This window comes from Canis lupus, chromosome 31 (genome assembly GCF_011100685.1).
Source record: "Canis lupus familiaris isolate Mischka breed German Shepherd chromosome 31, alternate assembly UU_Cfam_GSD_1.0, whole genome shotgun sequence".
NCBI classification, from domain to species: domain Eukaryota; kingdom Metazoa; phylum Chordata; class Mammalia; order Carnivora; family Canidae; genus Canis; species Canis lupus.
In genome coordinates, this window is record NC_049252.1 from 11571216 (window position 1) to 11595590 (window position 24375).

At 34.1% G+C, this 24375-nt stretch overlaps 1 protein-coding gene across 2 annotated transcripts in view; it reads right to left on the reverse strand.

The window, feature by feature from the left end:
• Positions 1–24375, reverse strand: part of LIPI (lipase I) — a 40848-nt gene that overhangs the window by 1337 nt on the left and 15136 nt on the right. The window contains exons 7-8 of one of the 2 annotated variants that reach the window (XM_038581116.1): positions 16848–16959; positions 9717–9893 (exon numbers count right to left, since the gene is read on the reverse strand). The exons of the other annotated variant lie outside the window; for it this stretch is intronic. Coding sequence (XP_038437044.1) covers positions 9717–9893; positions 16848–16959 — 289 coding nt within the window. The remainder of the gene's footprint in view (positions 1–9716; positions 9894–16847; positions 16960–24375) is intronic. 2 annotated transcript variants of the gene reach the window in all.

The following is a 24375-nucleotide window of genomic DNA, read 5'->3' on the forward strand; positions in this document are numbered from 1 at the left end:
AAATGTGTGTGTGTGTATATATATATATGCTTATGTCAATTCTTTATTTATCCCACTATGCCCCTTATTCACTGACTGTGCCTTCACCATTCTGGATCTCCTCAATCCACCTCATTTTTCAGTTATGATAGTAGAACAAGTGTGTCGTTGGACTTATTAATAATAGGTAAATTACCTCAGTCTTAATTATCCTATTCACTTATTTATAATGTAATATCAAGGCAAGTGTGTTGTTATTTCTTTTCTACACATAAAGCTCACAACCCCACTACCATTAAAATATGTTCAATCAGCAATATAATAAATGCATATTTCTGAATTTAATATTCCACATTTTACAAAGTTTTTGCAAGCATTACAAGACAGTTTAGGCAGGTTTACAACACCTTTCCAAAGTTAAATTTCACCAAATTTGTAAGAAAAATTAATTTTCTTTGTTTTACATTGTTAAAAGCCTCTCTACTTCCTCTGTCATGACTCTGATTTTGATATCATGTATTCTGAGGGTCACCAATTGAAATGAACCCAGAACCAGCACAGATGTGAGACTCAGCAGGGGACATTAAAAGAATTATTGTAACTTTATTCCTTATGTCCAAATAGATAAATAGAGGCATGGGAGATATAAAAAGAATCTCAATCAACTTCCAGAGGTAAAAACTACAATGTCTGAGATGAAAAATACCTTGGATGGGATTAATAGTAGATTAAACATTGCAGAATAATAGTGAACTTGAAGACATAGCAACAGAAACTATTCAAAATAAAATACAGAGAGAAAATGAAATTTTAAAATTAACAGAGCATCAGTAAGCTGTGGGATAACCTCAAGCAGACTAATGAACTTGAAATTAGAGTCCCCAAAAGGAGAGGAGAGAGAAGGGACATGCAAAATATATTTCAGAAAATAATTATGATTTCAGATGAAATTTGATGAAATCTATAAACCTACAGGTCCAAGAAGGTCAACAAATATCAAACACAAGAGATGTGAAGAAAATTACAAGACACATCTAAACCAAAATACTTAAAATTGGTGGTAAGGAGACAACCTTAAAACCAGCCAGAGAAAAAAAGTCTTATTATCTTCACAAGAACAAAGGAACAATAGTACTAGATTCTTATTAGGATCAATTCATGGTAGAAGACAGTCCAGAAACTTTTAACTAACTGAACTTAAAAAAAAAAAATCTGTCAAACTAGATGTCTATATCCAGAGAAACAATTTTTCAAAATGAAGGCATTATAAAGACATTTTTAGATACACAGAAGTTGAAAGAATTCACATCAGCAGACCCACACTACCAAACCAAACAAAACCAAACAAAAACCAAACAAACAAAAAACCTTAATCCTTAGCCTAAAGCCTAATTATTTTTATATCTTTAATAGATCGACTCTTTAAACAAAAACAATATACTGTATTATGGAGTTTTTAGCATATGTACAAGTAAAATGTATGCTAACAACAACGCAAGAGGTAGGATGGGAGAAATCAAATTATTCTACTGTAACGTTCTCATGTTAAATGTGAAATGGTAAAATTCACTTGAAAGTAGACTCTGATAAATTAAGGATTATAATATAAAACCCAAAGAAACCACTAAAATAATCAGAGTTAATAATAATTATCATAAAACCACAATAAGGAAATAAAATGTAATCATAAGATGACTCTTTATCCAAAAGAGGCAGACAAGGACAAAACTGGTAACGAAAAACAGATGGGACAAATAAAAAACAAAACAGTAAGATGATAGATTTAAATGCAACCCTATCAATAATCACATTAAACCAAATGATGTAAAAAAAAATAAAAAAAATAAAAATAAAAAATAAAAAAAATAAAATAAAATAAACCAAATGATGTAAATATCCTCAATTAAATGGCAGAAGTCATCAACATCGTTTGTTATTTGAGAAATCCAAATTAAAAACACAGTCTCTACATACCTATTAGTATGGGGACAAATAAAAACCAAACAACCAAAAACTGGTGAAGGTGCAGGATTTGATGAGGCAGGAAAGCAATGAAACTCTGCTAAGTGCCAGTGGGAATGCAAAATGTACAGTCACTTTGGAAAACAGTCTGGCAGTTTCATATAAAATTAAACATACTTACAGAATGACCCAGCAATTTCACTTCTAGGTATTTATCCAAGAGAAATGAAAACTTATGTTCACATAAAAACCTACATGCAAATATTTATGTTGGTTTTATTCATAGATAGATATCAAAAACTGTGAACAAACCATATGTCTTCAAACTGGTGAGTGGATAAATGAACTGTGGTATATACATACAATGGAATACTATTCATCAATAACATTCCATTGGTGTGAGCAACAAAATGCATGCATTTTGAATGTATGAAGCTAAGTGAAAAAAGTCATACGCAAAAGGCTACATACTATATGATTCCATTTATATAATGTTCTGGAAAAGGCAAAACTAGAGACAGTGGTTGCCAGGGAGTAGGAGTGGGGTTGAAAATAAAGGGGTAGGACAAGGCAGTTTTTGTCATTGATGGAAATGCTCTGCATCTTGAATGTGATGGTCGTTACATGACTCTATGGATGTATCAAAATTCATGGCACCATATACCAAAAAAAGTACATTTTACTGTTTTGTTGTTGTTGTTTTCATTTTATTGTTAAGTAAAGTTTTAAAAAGGATTTTTCATCCAAGTTTTCTCAGTAAGTCATCTGAGGTCACCTCTACTGTGAATATTCCTCTCAGTCCCTAAATTCAAATGCCCTACTCTACTGGAAATGCCCTGAAGAAGAACTATGCCGTAGTGTCTATCAGAGTTTGTTACAGAGAGATAATTACTGGTTGAATGCATCCACAGTTTATCTGGACCATAAGGCATCATATTTTTAAAACTCACATTCCCAGTAATTTGGCAGTGCTAATTCTCATTAATTGCATATTATCTGTATGGACAGATCTAAATAGGAAAAACAACTAAACGGTTATGGCAATTATCTAGGTAATTAAACTTAAAGGATACATTTCATTCAAGCATCTGTTAGCATCCCCAGCCAGCAGGAAATGTTAAGAGTTTTGCTAACCACCCATAAAATATGTTTTAGGGTTTTTTCCCCCTTGAGTAGAAACAATTACATTTAAATTTTATAAATTTAGTAAATTTTCATTGTCTATCCATTGTTTAGATATGACATAAAATTTAAAATTACACACATGCTTCTTTGTGCTCTACAGCATATTCCAATTACCTTACCCTATTTTTTACTGTTCACTAATGAATAAATTGTGTACATTATCTATCTATGTAAAAATAATTAGGATGGGGAGTCACATATAATAGTGAACATATCCGTCTGCCTTTTATCCTTTCCTTTCCCCTTATAATAAATGACTTAAAAAGGAGAAATACTTGGAGAAAACAACCACTGCCTGTAGGCTCACCAACAATCTGTATCAAGGTGTGAACATTACATGCTGAGGTGGAAGATGTGAAAATGTACCTCCTCCTTGATGTTCCTTCTATGAATATGAAACAAGAAAATTGTTTACTGTACAGATAGTTTTCCATGCATAGATAGTCAGTATTTAGATAGGTAAGCAAGCATTAGTGGGGGAAAAAAAAAAAAACCCTGCCAAAATGTCTAACAATAAAGGAAAAACTAATTTGAATATTCCACAAATATAATGACAGCCATTAATTTATATTTTGGAAGAAAAAAAAATGCTTCTAATCAAGTCCATGGTATTGCACAGCTCCAAATACATTATGTTTACCCTGTGATCTATGTAAACAATGATGCTTGAAGTTACCACAGTGAATAAGCTGTATTATTCTACCCAGAAAGTCAGCCTATAATTTAATGTAAATAATTAGATTCATGATTCAGTTGTAACGTGTGATTGACTAACAGTGATATCTCCTAGTTGTCACATTACATTTGAATTAAATTTTCCAAATACTCCATAATGAGAATAATTCACTATATTAATTAGGGAAAAGGTTTATTCCTATGAAAATAACAGCAACTAAAACAAAACAAAACAAAAAAAACAACATTAAAAACCAAAGAAAAGGCTGGCTTCAAATCATTGCAAAGGCACTTCTCAGCTGAGAAACCTTAGATATGTTATATAAAACCTGTTTCTATTCCCTTACTAATAAAATAAATATTTCAGAGAGGTGTTGCAAAGGCTGCAAAGTAGTGTCTGTGATGTAGTAAATCTAAACAAACTTAACCACTATTATTCGTCTTATAAGCAGTTTACTAATAGAAAACGAAAACTTAGAGGTATCCTCCTCATGTCTACATCTTCAAAAAAGTCATCCTCCCTTGGTAGATGAGAATTGCCCCTTAAAACATGAACATCAGGCAAAACACACACCTTAGAAAAAAAAAGAAAAAAATCCCTTCCTTATGTACTAGTTCCCTAAAAAAGAAGGTAAATTGAGTTAGGGAAAATAATTCAGATGATAAATTCCACTTTATGAAATGAAATTACAGTCAATACAAATTTTCTTTTCTCAAGTTCTTAATCAACTCTCTCAGAGTCTTCTATATCCCCAACAACTCCAGTGGGCAAGGATTCTGATTACAGCATTACCAGAGTAGGTAGTGTGGTAAAGCAAATACAGAGTTTAGATAAGTTTCAAAGTAGTAATGAATAAAAGTTTTACAAGAAGGTCAGAGTATTTATATAGAACATGAAATTTAGAGTTTCACAGAAGTATTGGGAATGAGGCATTTTATTGATGAATTGCTTTAGCAAAACAAACAAATCCATTTCATATAATTATTGGCTTGGTCAGTCTGTTGTTTCATCTGTGTATTTATAGATAAAATGAGGTATAAGGAAAGTTAAATTGGGACCAACAAAAGGAGGGAAGAGAAATGAGAAGAAAGAATTGCTTTAATTGAGTATCAACCATCAGCCAAATACATATTTTTATATGGTGCCCCTGAAAATATTTAGAATAAATTACAAGACAAATATAGAAAGAAAAGCAACTATTTTAATAACCAGAAGGATTGACAGAAAAATACATTTATATTTGCTATAATATTTACATATTTACTTAGGTAATGTATTTTTAACTGAATGTTGTTAAGATTTATATTGATTATTCGATATTTCTGTCATAACTATAATCATAACCAACAGCATAGTGAAAATATATGTGCTGTACTTTTTATCATTACAACCTGAAAAGCCCTGATTACATTGTCCAGCTATACAATTACCAATTAGAATTATGTCATCATAACTTCTAAGCAAATTAAAGCAAAAATTTTAAAAGATTTATTTATTTTAGAGAGAGAGAGAGTTGGGGGAGAGGGGCATAGAGAGAGAATTCTGAAGCAAATTCCCCACTGAGCCTGGAGCCCAACATAGGGCTACATCTCGCCATCCATGAGATTATGACCTGAGCCAAAACCAAGAGTCCAATGCTTAACTGACTGAGCCACCGAGGTGCCCCGAGAACCACTTATTTTAATTATCAAATATTTTTTAAATACACAGAATTTTAATCCAGAACAAACAATCTTAGGAGAATATAAATAAGAATATCTTATCCTTTAATATGATGATTAAAATACTGAATTTCTAAATATATTTAGGTAGAATATCCTTTTTGCTCAATAATGACTCTAATAATATATAAAATGAAAGCTCACTACCAATCATCCTAAAACTACTTAATTCTTTTTATATGAGGCGTAGCTTACATTAGAAACACAGATGTGCTATTCACACTGTTGACATGATTTGGGATTCCTTACCTGTAACCTCTCAAAATTTGATCTAGAAAGCATAATTTGGGGACCTAGGAAAAAGTGGACAGTGAAGATGGAGGAAAAGTTTCAAGATGGATGAACAGACTTTGGAAAAGTATAAAGTTAGTAAAGTTAATTTGTCAAAATTGCTACCTTGAGACAATCTTCAGAGATCCAGAGGTCCAAATCTTACATTCTCCCAAAGTATTGTACTGTTGCACATTTAGCCACGCAGTTTAAAAGAAATGGAATGTTTAAGACTTCTGCACAAGTGATTGAACTGTAGATGGTTTTTTCTGAGTTTAGTCTCCAAGTTAGACAATTCTGCCTTTTATTAATCAAATACTCTTATTAAATCTAAGTTTCATGTATTATATTTTCAAAAGAATCTTGAAACTATTCAACTAAATGCAATATTAAATAATCAGTAAAGTCAGTAGGAAGTAAGTAAGGCCATCAGGGCAAAGCTGCAAAATTACAGATTTAAATATTTTATTAATTTGGAAAAGGACAAAGTATCTAAAGTTATACATAGCCCTCCATGATATATTGGAGTAAATTATTTGAGGAGTTACTACAATGTTCAATCTCAAATTGCCTTATCAGGCAAAATACTACATTATAGCCATCCAGAATAATAAATACAACCACTTAAAAAACTTAACTTACCCCAGAATTGTTTGAAGTATTCAGATCTTGAAAAATCTGAATTTGAGTGATCCAGCTTAGCTATTCATTTATTGCCTTCACTCATTCAGCCAATAAAAATGATACTGATTTTTGTTGTTGTTGTTGTTACATCAATATCTAACTTCAGCCAATCAATCAGAACGTTACGGATTTTTTGTTGTTGTTGTTACATCAATACTTAACTTCAGTAGGATACATTATAAGCCAATCTACTTTTAATTAATGTTTTGCCTGATTTATCAAAATATTTTCAGTCTCTGTAGTGTCCTGTTATCTTTTTTTTTTCACCTTTCTATCCGCTTTCAGGTAATATTATCTTCTCTGGTAATAATACCTTTAAAAGTCTTCGTCCCACTCTCAATATATAACTTTGACTGGATTTGGTTCCATCTTATTGCAGAATAAGCATAAACTATAGGACTTATCTCCCTGGCCAATCAGAAGAATCTATTTCTCTGACCACACTGTGAGGTTCAAAGGTATGTACTTGCCCAGTCAAAGTCAGCGACATGCAAAGAGACTTTAAAACTCTTTCCCCACCCATCCTCATGGGATATGAACTTGGAATCAAGCAGCAGCCAATTTGGTATTATAAAGACTGAAGATGAAGTAATGTGAACAGCAAAGCCAAGAGACAGCACAGAAATGCTCTTGGTTCTTTGAATGCAGCTAACCCAGGAGCCATATCTTCTTAGTGGATTTTCAGATTCATCTGGCTACAAGTCCCCTTTATCTTTAGGGATTTGTGGTTGGATTTTCTGTCTTGTAGTAGCAAGAATTTATTTTTCTGCTGTACAACATTGTGCCTATAGTAAACAATACTGTATTGCACACTTTAAAATTTGTTGAGAGTAAAATACATGCTAAATGCTCTTACCACACAACAATAATAATTTAAAAAAAAAAAAGATGACTAGACAAAAGGGTGGGAGACAAGGTGGTGGGAGCTGGCCTCTTGCTTCACCTCTAAGCAGCAGGGGGAAGTTCTTTAATGAATAAGTCATTTAGTGAAACAGGTAAAGTTATGGTTAATTAATATTTTTCCTTAATTGGCAAATGCCCACAGCTATTAGCAGGTGTATTTTGGGGGTACCTGGGTGGCTCAGTCAGTTAAGTGTCTACCTTAGGTTCGGGTCATGATTCCAGGGTCCTGGGATCAAGCTCTTCATTGGGAATCCCACTCAGCAAGGAGCCTGCTTCTCTCTCTCTCTCCACCTCCCCGCCCCCAACTCATGCTTGTTCTCTCCCTCTCAAATAAATAAATAAAATCTTAAAAAAATAAAATGTGTAGTTTGTTTACATCTTCAGACTAAAGAGGAAACTTTTTTTTTCTCTTTCTAGAAATTATATATAGGCAGAAGACTTTATTCTGGGACAATATGAAGTCTTTACATTTAATATATAGAATTACAACTTCTAAACTCCTCTGTTCATTCTCACCTCCTTCATGCTCAGAGAGGTATTAATGGGGGAGATAAGGGGAGTTTTGATGATGCGACAAGCTTGGCCCCTTTAAACTTAGCTTTTGGAGACTACAAATAGAGTTTTATTCTTATGTTTAGTAGATGTTTTGCATCTTTAAGATAATAAGTACAGAGGTGGGGCATTAATAATGTCTTTAAAAAGGTAATATAATTATATGGAGATCAGATGAAGATTAAAAGTCTTCAACTCTAGTCTTTCAAACATGACCCCCCTGATGTGTGTCTGTCTCTCTCTAGTATACTTTGGCAGGGAATGATGTTGCTAATATTCCTAGCTGAAAATTTCCATATATCTTGGTATTTTTTTGTAGGAACTTCAAAGACAAAGAACGATAAAGTTATCCCTAGATTTTTTTCCAGTATAACATCTTACTTACTGACTTTTGAGTGACCAAATATTCTCATGCCGAAAGTTACAAAATAATTTATAGTTCAAAGAATCTTTGCAATTCTCTTTAAATATAGACCTTGTCTAAATGCATATTCTTATCATTTATTATTTTTTTCTCCAAAAATTCTTATTTACAATGTGCAACACTTATAAAAAGGCAAGTAGGGAATCAAATATATAAATACAGAAACATAAAGAGAAATAAAAAGAAAGATCTACCATCAGCTAAGAGAAATTTCTAGCAATCCACAAATCCATTGTTACTGGCTCTCAGTTGACACTTATCACAAATCACAAATCACAAGTTACATATCCAAATAGACAGATGATCCACTCATTAAAGAGGTCTTAGTGGTTCTTAGTGCTTTCACAGAGGTGTTTTTGTGGAAATATGAATTCTACAATGGTGAACATGTACATCAATATTGTGGGGACAAGGATAACAGGAAAACCTCTTCAGTTGTGAGAACATGGAACTAAGAAAAGCATATTAAATAAACTAGGAAAAATACTGCTGGAATCTATCATCTTCAAAAAAACTGTCAAGTCATGATGTGAAATTGAGATATTTGTGATGTAACAGGCAAACCAAGACATATGATGGTAAAATTATAGAGTCAGATTTTCCTCATGCTATTATTGTATATATGCTAGACCTTCACTTCTGTCAATATATTCTTGGGGTTGAATTTCCAGTGATATGTAAAATCTTACATAAAAATAGAGGAAAATGGATGTTTTATCTCTTCCCAAATAAAAATACATTTAAAAGAAAGAGAAAAATCACTGAAATTCATGATGACTTCTTCTTTGACTTTATGCCTCATTATAGACTTTTCAGCCATTGCACCCCATCTAAAGAATTGTAGAAAAGGAATCTCAACCACTCTGTAAATATGTATGTATATATAAGGAATTATTGATCAACTTCTAAGGCAGATATTTGTCTCATGTTTTTTCATTTTTGTTGTGTCCAATGAAATGATTTTTTCTTTGCTTAAGTAATGTGATTCCAAACTAAGTTTCATTCAAACTAATTTTAATTTCAAAAAAGTACATTTTCCACGTTTTAGATATTCTAATATTTATGTAAAATATAATCTGAAATACACAATAAACATATTTCTTAGTGTTTCAATATTTTCGTTTATTTTTCTTAAGATTTTTTTTTTTTAATTCATGAGAGACACAGAGAGAGAGAGAGAGAGTCAGAGACACAGGCAGAGGGAGAAGCAAGCCCCATGCAGGAGCCTGACGTGGGACTTGATCCTGGGTCTCCAGGATCACACCCTGAGCTGAAGACGGCACTAAACCGCTGAACCATCCAGGCTGCCCAATATTAAGTTTAAAAGATAATACACAGAAATCAAAATTTAGTTTCTTACCTTGCTGGATATGTAAGTGATTGCAACTTGACACGCTGAATGTTGTATTTGTATGTGAAACTTTGCCAGTTTGAGCTCTGAAAATATGTCAAACCAATCCTTGAAATACTTACAATATCATTTAAAAATTGAGCAAGAATCTTGACTTCTTGGAGCTTATTAAATGATGTATTCTTCCTAAACAGAAAATTTGATATGCTCAGCATATTAGTAATTTAAAATATAATTTAACTCTTAAGTCAATGTAATCTTAACAATGCAGGATAGAAAGAATAATCTTATAGGAAAAATGGGGCCAAACAATAAAATATTTGTTAAAGTATTTATTAAAATATTTTAAAATATAACCCAGCAATTGCACTACTAGGTATTTACCCAAAGGATATAAACAGTGATCTGAAAGGGCACTTACACCCCAATGTTTATAGCAGCAATGTCCACAATTGCCAAACTGTGGAAAGAGCTGAGATGTCCACTGACAGATGAATGGATAAAGAAGATGTGGTATAATATATATATATATATATATATATATATATATATATATATCAGTTACACATATATAACTGATATATATATACGTATATGTATGTATATAGACGTGTATATATACGTGTATATACATACAATGGGCTATTAGCCATCAAGTAAAAGTAAATCTGACCTTTTGCCGCAAGGTGGATGGAACTGGAGGGTATTATGCTAAGCAAAATAAGTCAATCCAAGAAAGGCAATTACCATATGATCTCATTCATTTGTGGAATTTAAGAAACAAAACAAAACAAAACAGAGGATCATAGGGGAAAGGAGGGAAAAATAAAATAAGATGAAATCAGAGAGGGAGACAAACCATAAGAGACTCTTAATTATAGGAAACAAACTGAGGGTTGCTGGTAGGAGGAGATGGGTGAGGGAATGGGGTAACTGGGTGATAGGCACTAAGGAGGGCACATGATGGGGTCAGGCCGGGTGGCTCAGCAGTTAAGCATCGCCTTCAGCCCAGAGCATGATCCTGGTGACCCAGGATCGAGTCGCGTGTCGGGCTCCCTGCATGGAGCTTGTTTCTCCTTCTGCCTGTGTCTCTGCCTCTCTCTCTCTCTCTCTCTCTCTCATGAATAAATACATAAAATCTAAAAAAAAAAAGGAGGGCACATGATGTAATGAGCACAGGATGTTACATGTAACTGATGAATCACTGATCTTTACCTCCTAATTGTTAATTAATTGAATCTAAATAAAATAAAATTTAAGAAATAATTTAAATTAAGTTAAAACAAAATAAAATAATAATATACGCATCCCCATTCAAAATTATGTGGGGATACTACTTTTTGAGAAAAAAGGGGGACATCTTGTTTTTCTTACTTGGTATCTACCTTGTACATTTGTTTAAGATTAAAGAAGTCCCCTTATGCTTCTTTTTTTTTTTCTTTTTTGCTTCTCTTTTTAGATACCTGAACAACTATCACAGTTTCCTGAATAGACTGGATACTCAAATAATAATTCCTTGTTGTTCTGTGCCATTTTACCAAATATTTCTGAATTAAAGGATTAATTATAAAAGCCCCAGATTCAAAAGGAAAAAATAAAGGTAGAATATAATAAGTACAATTTTCTGAGCATTTTGGTGCACCCAGAAGTGTAATAAAGTTTGACATACTTGACCTTCTTCAAGTATCTTAACTCCTTTTTTTAGGTACTATTAGTATTGTCATTTACAAATGAGAAAACTGCATATCAGAGCATACAAGTATCATTCCTAAGCTAGTGAATGCAAAGCTGAAATGCAAACATAGTCATATCAATGCTCTTCATCACTCTACTCATAATCCTCATCTCTGTGTGCCAGAAATGTGGAGCCTGGAGTCAGTTAGGTCAATATGGACCTACTTAACTATAAGGGAAACTACAAGGGAAGACAGAAAAGGTGAAGGAGAGGCAGGATAAGTAATAAGAGGAGGAAAGAAAGGGAGGGAGAGGGGGAGAGTGGGAAGAAGCTGTAGAGGAGAGAAAAAAGGAAGAGGAGACAAAGAAAATTAAAAAAAAAAAAAATCTGTTATACTGGGATGCCTGAGTGGTTCAGTTGGTTAGGCATCTGACTCTTGATTTTGGCTTAGGTTGTGTTCTCAGATTTGTAGTAATAAGCCCTGTGTGGGCTCTGACTCAGCACAGAGTCTGCCTGAGATTCTATCTCTCCCTCTCCCTCTGCCTCTCCCCTTGCTCTCTCTCTCTTTCAATCTCTCTAAAATAAATAAATAAATCTTAAAAGAAAATTGTTGCATTAATTTCAAGGTAATAATGATTTGCTTGAGCGAAGGCAACAATCACATGTAGCACAGATGAATAGCAACCAGTGGTGCTTCCAGCACTTGTGCCATATTACATTTATCCCTGCTTTTTCCTCCTTTTGATTCTTCAAAACAAGCCCAAAAAAAGGTTGTCATCACACTCCTCAAAGCCCATCTCTGCTCCTCCAGGCACTATTACTACTTCCTCTTTCATGTAATATAACATCACTGATCATACCTCTAATTTCCCTCCAAGACCTTATATAGAGTTCTCAGAGATACTACAAAGTCAGTATATCCAGATGGGAACATGCTATCTTTCCCTACAATTTTATACCCACTTCAGAGGTTTCAAATACCAGTCATTTGCTCATGATCATCAAATCTCTGCCTCTAGCTAAACTCTATCTGCTGAGATCCAGACATACTACTTACTATTATTGACCACATCCACTTGGATATCCCAAGGCTGTCTAAAGCTCAGTAGGTTCAAATCGAAATGATATCTTCCCCAACAACCAACTCTCATAAAACAACAAAAAATAAATATAAATATTTAAAAAAACCCTCACAGCTTATAAATTTCTTTATCATTTTAAATGGCACCACCACCTATTACCCAAGCCAGAAATAAGGATCCACCCTTGATATATCATCCCTTCTTTCAACCCCTACTTACAAACTCTCATAAATTTCTATTGACTATACCTACAAAATATCCTGAATCTGCTTTGAATCCATCCTCAGTTTCCATCTCCACTTCAAGCACTCAAGAGACCATTGTTCCTTCCTTGTCTATATTCTTGCAACAACATCCTGGCTTTTCTCTCATGAACCCGCTGTGATCTAATTGTTTTTCCAAAATAAAGATCCAATTCTGGCTCCAACCAGACTGTCCCAACTAAAATATTTCAGTGGTTTTCATTTGCTCAGTAAGTAAAATATAATCCTAGAAATGCCCTACAAGTTCTAATTCTTATAAAATTTAGGGGCTTTCTACTTCTCTCATAACTCTCTTGCTTTCCTTGCCTCCATTTTAAGACATTATAAAGTTCCTTATTTCCTGAAATGGGCTATGTTCCCTTGGCTTCAGGATCTATGCATTTGTTGAAACTTCTGCCAGGAATATAGCAAAGCAGATGAATTCCTGCTCATCATTCGGTCTCAACTAGTATGAAATGTCCTTAGAGACACATTTAGTGACCTCACTGCCCCTTATTTTATGTTTCCATACATACTATAATTTGCCTCAAGACATTTTTCATATTTTATTTATATATTTGTATTTATTTTTGATTACTGTTATACCCTTCATTAAACTGTAACTTTAATGAGGGTAGGACTATGTCTATTTTTCTCATCACAGTATCCTCAGCACTTAGCACAGTCCTGATGAGCTCAATGTAGGCACACATTAAAAATTGTTTGAATAGAAGAATGATGAACATTGTCATTTTATTTATATTATGTATTTATAAAGTCTATCTGCTGCAGTAGATAGAAACTATGTAAAGACAGAAATCTAATTTGCCCAGAATTGTATTCCTAATTTCTAGTACAGTTATTGGCCTATAGAGCTTTCAAGATATTAGATTGATTGATTAAATTGGCTCCTCTCCATGACCTTCTAGCTCAGTAAAGAGCACCATAACTTAAACAGTTATCTTGAAACTGGTTTCCTTCCTTCACTTTCAGACATTTAATTAATCATAAAAACACATGTATTCTAAATCCTAAGAAAAAAACCACTTCCACAGATTTAGTTCAGGCCTTCATCATCTTTCACATAAATTACTATAGCAGCCACCTCTCTGGACTTGTACCACTCTCACCTCTCCATTACTCATCCTCTGGGAGAATCATTTTATCCAGAATGTCCAAAATTGGTACCTTCTGTTTAAAATCCTATATTGATGTATTGATATATTTGGCATCATATTATAATGTGTGAATAATATTAGTGGGAAAAAATTATCATACTGTAGTATTCAGTATAAAAAAAAAGACACATTTGCAGTTAGATCCTAATTTTGCTAGGTAAAAAGGAGTATGTACAAGAAGAAAGAGGAAGGAAACAAGGAGGCAGAGGAAAAGGAGGAGACATAGTTGTAGACCAAATAGTAAATGTGACATCCTTGGATGATATAATTATATATGATTCTCATATATATGAGACATTTTCTACAGTGAGCAAATATTCCATTTTAATTTTGAAAAGAGAAACAAAAGTTGATTTAAAAGTCTCTGTGTCCCTTGTATCTGAAACAGTTCAAATCCCAAAGTATGATCATAACTATTAGCAAAGAATTGTTAACAGACAATAAACTCTTTGGCCAGGCTTATATAGACAGATTTACCATGAATATATCAGCCATGTTTTATATTCCTTCATGAAAAATGCTCTAACTCAAGTATGTAAATACTTGATGCATCAATATTTCGTGTTGTTCTGCATAGACAATGATGTTGATAAAGGAAATCAAGAATTACAATTTCATTGCCTTCTGAACAAGTTGGAAACAACTTCTCTAAGACTGTAGTCTTTATGCTGTTACTGAACTCTGGTACTTTCCTGTCTTCATGCTTTTTAAAGCACTCTCTCCCCACTCATTGTCTGCAATATCTCCAATTCAAATGCTTCCTTGCTTCCCTTTCTGTACACTCGAGTATATAAGTATCCGACTCTACAGGACTTATTCCTCAGAGCTGTAAATATGCATTAGACTCCTCCAGTATTCTGCAACTTCCTTGAGAACAATAATAATGCTATTTTATCTTGAATACCCATTGTTTGGTGAAATGCCTGAATAAGTCTCATTGGTGCTAAGTAATACTGTTGAATAAATGAACTCAAAAGCTAAGAAAGCACGTCTTATAAAAATAAATGGATCATACAGGTATGTGTGTTGTATATATGCACATACATACACTATTTTTTTTAAGATTTTACCCATTTATTCATTAGAGACACACAGAGAGAGAGAGAGAGAGAGGCAGAGACACAGGCAGAGGGAGAAGCAGGCTCCACTCCGGGAGCCCGATGCGGGACTTATCTTGGGATTCTAGGATCACATCCTGAGCCGAAGGCAGACACTTAACCGCTGAGCCACCCAGGCATTCCCATACACTATTTAAAGTGATTTAAAGCAATAAACTACTATAAAATAACTATTTATTCTTATAATATTGTCAATTAGTGCTCAAAATCAAGTGGAAAAAACAAGTTTCTCTTAATAAAAGATGAGCCTTTGTGTAAATGAAGAATTTGAAATCCTAATTTGTTTTATTTAATACTCTTCTTTGAGTGACTGAGGAGTTGAGAAAAGGGGAAAAAATGAAAATAATTGATGCTCACTCATCACCAGCTCCATCCAGCTACTAAATTATTGGCAATGCCTTTAATCATTTTAAGAAAATTAAATTTGTAAGGATCTAATATTAAAAATACGTTTATCTCAAAATTTTAAAAATTTCCCTCACTTAGAACTCAGAATATTATTGTCACAAATGGCCTTAGTATTTCATGATGAAGTCTTTATATTACGTCAGCACATAGGTTCTCAATATTTTATCATAATATACTGCATTTACTGTTATTTTCTTTGTGGCTTTCAAGGTTTTAAAGATTTATCTACCAAAACCACAGTTATTATGAGTTATGACTAATTTTTATATTTTAATGTCATTTTTAGATTTTAAACAAAGATTTATAACAATGTTGTAAAATTATATACATCACTTCCATTGTTTGCAATGCTAATGTGCAAATATATAAGCATGCAGAGACTTTTCCTTAGTTTGCTTTAATGGTTGAGTAAGTTTGGACGTCGCGGTATATGCAAGCCTGAAGCTCATTACACAATAGATTTAGTCAATTCGGGTACTGTAACGACCTAGACTATGACAACAGTGAATGCTAGATATACCAACTGTGCCTTCTGAAATTCTAATGATGTCATCAGTAATTAGTCTAAACTTAAACCAAATTGTTCTAAGTCTAGGCAAGATAAAAAAAAAAAAAAAGTACCTCTTTTATTTCATCACTAGACATGGTACCCATGAGCCTTTTGAAAAGTTACATTATTTAATAGATTTCTAGAAGTCTAGCATAGCAGGTTGGAAACTACAATTTTAATTGTAGCATACACCATCATATCATTCTTTTATTTAACAGAGAATGAAGGAAAGTTAAATAGAAGATTAAGTAAAGGGGCATCTGGGTGGCTCAGTGGTTGAACATCTGCCTTTGGCTCAGGTCGGATCCTGGGATTCTGGGATGGAGTCCCACATCAGGCTCCCCATTGGAAGCCTGTTTCTCCTTCTGCCTATGTTTCTGCCTCTCTCTCTCTCTCTCTCTGTGTGTGTGTGTGTCTCATGAATAAATAAACTTAAAAAAAAAAGTCTGCTTCTATTATCTGTGGTATTTGTGGCTGGGAGTGGTTCTCTGAAATACTGAAATTGGGTCTCTCTCTACTGACAGAAGTTACCAGATATTTATTCACATCACTGTGAACACAATGTTGCCTGAAAATCAGAGAGAATTAGAAGGCAAGGTAGTTTGAGAAGAACACTGGAATGAGAAAGTGAGAAGGGAAAAAAAGTTTCCCCTAATGTTTGTAGTCCCTAGGTGTATATGACATAAACAAGATAGTCGACTTCGTATTCAGCATCTTCTTCCATAGAATGAATGAATTAAAGTATACACCTGAGATTCTTTTAATATTTAACATTTTAAGGCTCACTGGATAGAAAATTTACACCATTTGTATTATATTTCAAAGTAGATGCTCAAGAAAACAAACATTTAATTTATGAAAGAAAAGAAATACTAAATTATACTTACTCATAGAGACTTGGTTCTTCAACATTTCCAAACTGGTTTAATAATTTAAATGTAATATAGGCATCCTTCATGGTTTTATCTAGAAGAGTTATACTGAGAACAAAATAATAGGCTATAAAACAAAAATATAGAATGTAATTCACATTATTATTATTTTCCTTATTTTTGATTCCTATGCATTATACATGTATGTATATATGTATGTAATCTAGGCACATATTATATATGCACATAATATTGAGGGGCACTCATTTGGCACATAGGTAATATATTTAACTTTTTGTCAATATTTAACTAGACTTTAAAGTGGGGAATGAGGGCAGCCTGGGTGGCTCAGCGGTTTAGCGCGTTAGCGCCGCCTTCAGCCCAGGGTGTGATCCTGGAGATCCGGAATCGAGTCCCACATCAGGCTCCCTGCATGGAGCTTGCTTTTCCTCTGCCTGTGTCTCTGCCTCTCTGTCTCTCCCTGTGTCTCTCATAAATAAACAAAATCTTTAAAAAAATTAAATAAATAAAATAAAATAAAATAAAATGGGGAAAGAAAAAGCCTGCCAGACAGTCAGAGGTATGGGTAAAGGGTTGGCCAAATAATTAGGGAATACTATCTTGTTTGCAAACTAAAAAAAAAAAAAAAAAAAATCAGATTTTAGGTCAATGAAGCAGCTTTTCTTTTTCAGTTACATAACTAAAGTAAATATGATAAGGTTCCTTAATTATCTGATGAATAGTCTAGGTAAAATTGCTTAACAAATATAATTCCCAATTTCACTGGTTGTTTAGGAATGACTGGAAAATTAAGTATTTCTATATATACCAAGCTCATAATTATTCTTAATCAAAATGGCCCAGCTTGAAATTGATACAGTAAATTATCCACAGGCAAAGATGCTGAACTCACCCTGCACTTAATATTGTCTGAGCTAGACAGAAAGTTCTGACTCCCCGTGAGTTTTGTTTTGTTTTTTTTAAGCACAAGAAGTATCTATTAGGAAACATGTAGTTCAAATAATTACTGAGGGCCAGAGAACAAAGCCCTGCCAGAAACACCACCCAAAAAATCGCAGCCCATAACTGCTTCAAGATCCTACTACCCACCTGCAAGCAAGAGCTAGAAGATTAGCTGATAAAGCAAGTTTAAGATACTTTCATTTCTATTATGAGAAGATGTTGATGCATCTGGAGGGAAAATACCCAAAGGATTTAAATTCACAGCAAAGAGATATTTTTAAGTGCTCACTAAGCCTATCCCATTTACCATCTAACATCAATATCCAATTTTCTTCCTATACTTCAAGTATGATGCTATTATTACTTAGATGCCCATCCCCAGTCCCAACAACAGCCAAGCAGACTACATTTTGCTGCAATCCAGTGTAAAGTGATACCCATTGTTTTAGTTCTATCCTAATCCTGTTGTGATATTATAACTTATGGACTAGAATATATCCTCCATCTCCATCATATCTTATATAAAAGAGGTAGGCACTGGTCCCTATACTGTGAACCATCTCTTAGAAGAAAATGTATAAAAACAGAACACGGGATGTATGAAATCTTCTTATAAGAAATATATATACTAAAATCGTGCATGCTAGCTGTTAAACATTGCTACTAAACAGGCAAGGGTAACTTATTGTTTTATGCCTGATGCTTATCACTGCCTCAAATAAGGTAATGTATATATCGCCAGACCATCAATTTCTAACACAAGAGAGTAAAGGACAACTTCTTACTTTAAAGTGACTTCTCAAAAAAATAAAATAAAATAAAATAAAATGAAATAAAATAAAATAAAATAAAGTGACTTCTCAGGGACACCTGAGTGGCTCAGCAGTTGAGCGCCTGCCTTTGGCTCAGGGTGTGATCCCAGATTCTCGGGTTGGAGTCCCACATCGGGCTCCTTGCATGGAGCCTGCTTCTTCTCCCTCTGCCTGTGTCTCTGCCTCTCTCTCTCTCTCTCTCTCTGTGTCTCTCATTAATAAATAAATAAAATCGTTTATTTTTTTTAATCTTTTAAAATAAATAAATAAATAAAGTGGCTGCTCAGCTTCAGACAAAATACTTTGTTACACCCCCAAAAGCAGACCTTCAGACTCTCAGATGACTTCTGGAAGTATGACATATTGAGATGTTACAGAATAAGCCCACCTCTTATTGTACATGGAAATAATGAGTGTGCGATCCATAAATTAAATACACAACCAAGCTCAGATAAAGGTAGGGAAAATATCAGGAGACAGAAATGAAGAGAAAGTAAAGGTAAAGCTTAAGAAGGACTGAAGCTCTGGAATCCCTGCAGGAATTGAGAAGTGAATGTGGGGAGAGTGAGGCTCTATGGAAGTGTTAACTTCCACACACAGGAGACATGATGCTGAGTGACAGAGTGGAAATGAAAGTCTCTGCACAGAGCTGGAGACCTTAATTTTCTGCTTTGTCATTCAAAGGGAGACCTGGGAAATTCTTCTTACTGGTTGTCTATGAGTCTTAGATGGGGGAAAAAAATGTTCCAAGACTAAATAAAACTCCAGGTAACATGGAAATTTCTTTTTAAGATTTTATTTATTTATTTATTTATTTATTTATTTATTTGAGAGCGAGAGGAACAGGCTCTGCTCTGAGCATGGAGCTGGACACAAAGCTTGAGATCATGACCTGAGTGGAAATCAACAGTCCCATGCTTAACCGACTGAGGCACCCAGACACCCTGATAACATGGAATTTAAATTAGCACTCATCACTTGGTAAAGATCCTCCTTACCCCTCCAAATTACATTAAAAATGCTCCAAGATTATGCTACATAAATTCTGAAAAAAATAAAATCCAACTTGCTCTGAAGAGAGAATTTTGTGCTCTTTTTTTAACTTTTTTAAAGATTTTATTTATTCAACAAGGAGGGAGACAGTGGAGGGGAACACAAGCCAGGGGAGCTGCAGAGGGAGAGGAAGAAACAGGTTCCCCACTAAGCAGGGAGTCTGAGGCAGGGCTCAATCCCAGGATATGGAATAATGACCTGAGCCAAAGGTAGACACTTAACCAGCTCAACCACCCAGGTGCTCCAAAGAGTGAATTTTGAAGAGCTGACTACTGAGAGTTTTCTATATTAAAAGAATACATGAGTCTTCATTTTGAAATAGCACAAATATTTTTCTTTAATTTTAAGAGGCTTAAAATGACCCTTGAGACTAGAAAATGATAACAATAAATCATGAATAAGTAGATTAATTAATTAATTGATCCAACCAGAAGAAAACTATAGATTATCTGCAGGCAATAATTACACCAACAATAAATGAAAAAATAAATTTATCTGCAAAGAAAATTTATGTCTTCAAAGTGCTGAGTCAAAATACTCTGTCTAGAATTCTATCTTGAATTAAATTTGCATTCCAGAGTAAGGAAAAGATAAGGACATTTTCAAGGAATAAACAAACTGAGAGAGACCACTAGTAACAAGTCATTAAGGATATATTTCAGTAAGTTAGGAGTTAAACCCAGAAGGCAAAAGTTGGAGAAGGGAAAGAGGACAAGATAAAAGGTAGAAAACTAAAATTGGTAAATATAGTGAACATTTGTTATAATAGTAACATTCATAATAAATTCTGATTGTTAAGTAACAAGTGAAACGAAATATTACAGAATATAATATTTAAGACAGAAAAGAAGACAGGTTTCAAAGGCTGTATGAGATACAAACTGTTGTGATAAAATATGATAGAATCAGATAAAATTGGGAGGCAAAATGCAAATTTTTGCATAAAGCAAAAAGAAGCAAGTTACCAGGAAAATATAAAAGTCCTGAACCATTATACATCTAAGAAAGCAGAGACTCAGAATACATAAAGTTAAAATCTAAACAATGTGGCTACCTGCTTAAAATAAAAAAGATTTACATTAGGACTCAACTTCCAACATAACACATAAAATGAACAGGATATGATTGAAAATTGCCCATTAGGGCAGCCCGGGTGGCTTAGCAGTTTAGTGCTAACTTCAGCCCAGGGCGTGATCCTGGAGACCCAGGTTCGGGTCCCACATCAGGCTCTCTGCATGGAGACTACTTCTCCCTCTGCCCGTGTCTCTTTCCCTCTCTCTCTCTCTCTCTCTCTGTCTCTCATGAATAAATAAATAAAATCTTTAAAAAAAAAAAGAAAGAAAGAAAGAAAGAAAGAAAGAAAGAAAGAAAGAAAGAAAGAAAGAAAGAAAAGAAAGAAAGAGAAAGAAAGAAAGAAAGAAAGAAAGAAAGAAAGAAAGAAAAAAAGAAAGAAAATTGCCCATTATACCAAGAACAAAGGAAACCACAACTAAGGTGAGAAAGGACAATGAATTGATGTCAACACTGAGATAAATCAGATGCTGGGATTATCTGACAAGGATTTCAAAAAACCAGTTAGAGCCTCTTGAAAAAATGAATAGAAAGATCTGAGCAAAGAAATAGAAGCTGTAAAAGAAAACAGGGTAGAAATTACATAAATGAAAACTACAGTAATATATATATAAAACTCACTGCATGTACCTGATGGTAGAGTGAATGATAGAGGATAGAAGTCAGTGAATTTGAAGACAGATCAACTGGCCACTCAAACTCAACAATGGAGAAAAAAAAGAGTGAGAGGGAAAATATGAACAGGGCCTCAGACACTTATGTGACCATAGCAAAAGATGTCATATGTATGTTATCATGTTAGGAAGAAAGAAAAGAAATTGGTGTTAAAGAATATTCAAAGAAATGATGGCCAAGGACTTTCTAAATTTGATAAAGAAAACCAATATGCACATTCAAGAAGCTGAGTGAACCTGAAACAGGATAAACCCAAACAAATCCTCACCAAGTCATCATAATTAAACTTCAAAAAAGAAAAAAAAAAAATGAAAGCAGCCCAAAACAAATGATGCATTACCTATAGGAGAATACAAATTTGAGTCACAATGGATTTTTTTAATCTGAAACCATGGAGGCCAGGATTTTTCACACACTGTGTGGCACATTTTTCAAAGGCCAAAAGAAAGACTCAACTCTAAGCCTGATATCCAGTAATACTATCCTTTGAGAATAAAGAAGAAATAAAGGCACTCTAAGACAAAGAAAAACTTAAATAATTTCTTTCTTTTTTTTTTTTGTATATGTTTTTATTGGAGTTCAATTTGCCAACATATATCATAACAACCAGTGCTCATCCCATCAAGTGCCCCCCTCAGTGCCTGTCACCCAGTCACCCCATCCCCCCGCCCACCTCCCTTTCCTCTACCCCTTGTTCATTTCCCAGAGTTAGGAGTCTCTCAGGCTCTGTCACCCTCTCTGATATTTCCCACTCATTTTCTCTCCTTTCCCCTTTATTCCCTTTTACTATTTTTTTATATTCCCCAAATGAATGAGATCATATAATGTTTATCCTTCTCTGATTGACTTACTTCACTCAGCATAATACCCTCCAGTTCCATCCATATTGAAGCAAATGGTGGGTATTTGTCGTTTCTAATGGCTAAGTAATATCCCATTGTGTATATAGGCCACATCTTCTATATCCATTCATCTTTCGATGGACACCGAGGCTCCCTCCACAGTTTGTCTAATTGTGGACATTGCTGCTATAAACATTGGGGTGCAGGTGTCCTGCCGTTTCACCTCATCTGTATCTTTAGGGTAAATCTTCAGCAGTGCAATTGCTGGGTCATAGGGTAGTTCTATTTTTAACTCTTTGAGGAACCTCCACAGTTTTATTAGCAGACTCAATTCCTTAAATATTGTAAGAAGGAATTTCTTCAAACAGAAAGGAATTGAAATCATCTTAAAGCATCAAAAACAAAGAGGGAAAAATAGCAAGGGAAGACATCTACATACATACAATAGATTATCCTTTTCCTCATGAATTTTATATATTTGATGATTGAGACAAAAATTATCATGCAATCTGCTACTCAAGACAATGATATTTTAAAGTGGGGAATGTAAAGAAACCCAAATGCAAATCAAAGTCTCACACTTCACATAAAATGTTGATAACAGGTGACTATGAAAAATCATATGTGCTTATTGTAATTATGGTAGACCTCCTCAAATATGTCCATGTCCTAATCTCTGGAACCTGTAAATATGTAAGCTTCAATGGCAAAGCAAAATGGAATTAAAATTGCTAATCACCTGCTCTTAAAATAGGAAGATTATCTGATTTATCCACGTGGGAGCAATGCAGTTAAAAGGGTTGTAGTTACAAAGCAGAAGAAAAAGAAGAGAATCAGAAAGAGATGTGATGCAAAAGGATTGAAAGGATGCAGTGAGAGTGAGTGAAGACACAACCCACCACTGAGAAAGAAGAGGCCGCAGGCCAAGGAACGTAGACAGCCTCTAGAAGTTCAGCGTCGAGGAAACAGATTCTCCCCTAGAGCCTCCAGAAATACAGGCCTGCTGACACCTCAATTTTTTCAGTGACACTTGTGTCAGTCTTCTGACCAGAACTGTAAAGATAATAGATTTTAGCTTTTTTAAGCCACTAACCTTGTGGTAATTTGTTGTGGTCATGACAGAAAATGAATACGTATTTTGGTGAATAATTACCTTGAACATATTGTTAGTGGAAATGTAGATGGTTAACAACTTGCTGATGAGGCCTCAGAAGGAAGGGACGTGTTATTGAAAACTGGTAGAAAAAGAATACTTGCTATATAGTCACAGAAAGCTTAACAGAATTATGTCCTGAAATTATATGGAAAGCAAAAGTTGTAAATAAAGAAATGGGACATTTAGCTGAGGGGATTTTCATGCTAATAGGGCTTCAAAATATGGCCTTGTTTCTTAGTGGTTTTTATGGTGAAATGTGAGAGGAAAAATGTAAACTGAGATGAAAGTGTTAAAAAAAATCCAGATCTAATGACTTAAAAAATCCTTATCCTATCAAGTTTGCAAAAGATACTAAAACTAAGAGATTCACTATCAGGAAATCATGCCCCAGAGAAAAATCTAGGAGTGTGACTAGACAATCTTTTGCCTTAGAAAGGTAAAAAAGTTAGAGTATTCAGTAACACTAAAGGCTCTTAGGAAAGATTAAGTATGTGGTTCTTAGATTCCCTCTGCCATCTCAGTAGAAGCCCAAAATAGAGATAAGATTATCTACAAAAGATATTTGGAAGTTCCTCTTGTCTAATGGAATGAATCTCTGACATAGATGGACATCTACAAGGTTTTTGACAATGTTGTAGTAGCATAAATGCTGTCAGCTTGGACTGAAGGAGACAAAGTACAAAACGAAAGAATGTTGTGGGGCCCTCAGAATTTTCCAGCAAGAAACAGGCTGTTAGAACTATTCATCTGTAAACATAAGTTACCATTTATACAAAACAATAAAAAAGAAGAAGAAAGAAAGAAGAAAGAAGAAAAGAAAGAAAGAAAGAAAGAAAGAAAGAAAGAAAGAAAGAAAGAAAGAAAGAAAAAGAAAGAAAGAAAGAAAGATGACTCTAAGTTGCTAGAACACAGAGCTGTGAACCCATGGAGCAGAATTCAGGGGGAATAAGCCACAGGGAATGTTTTCCAAC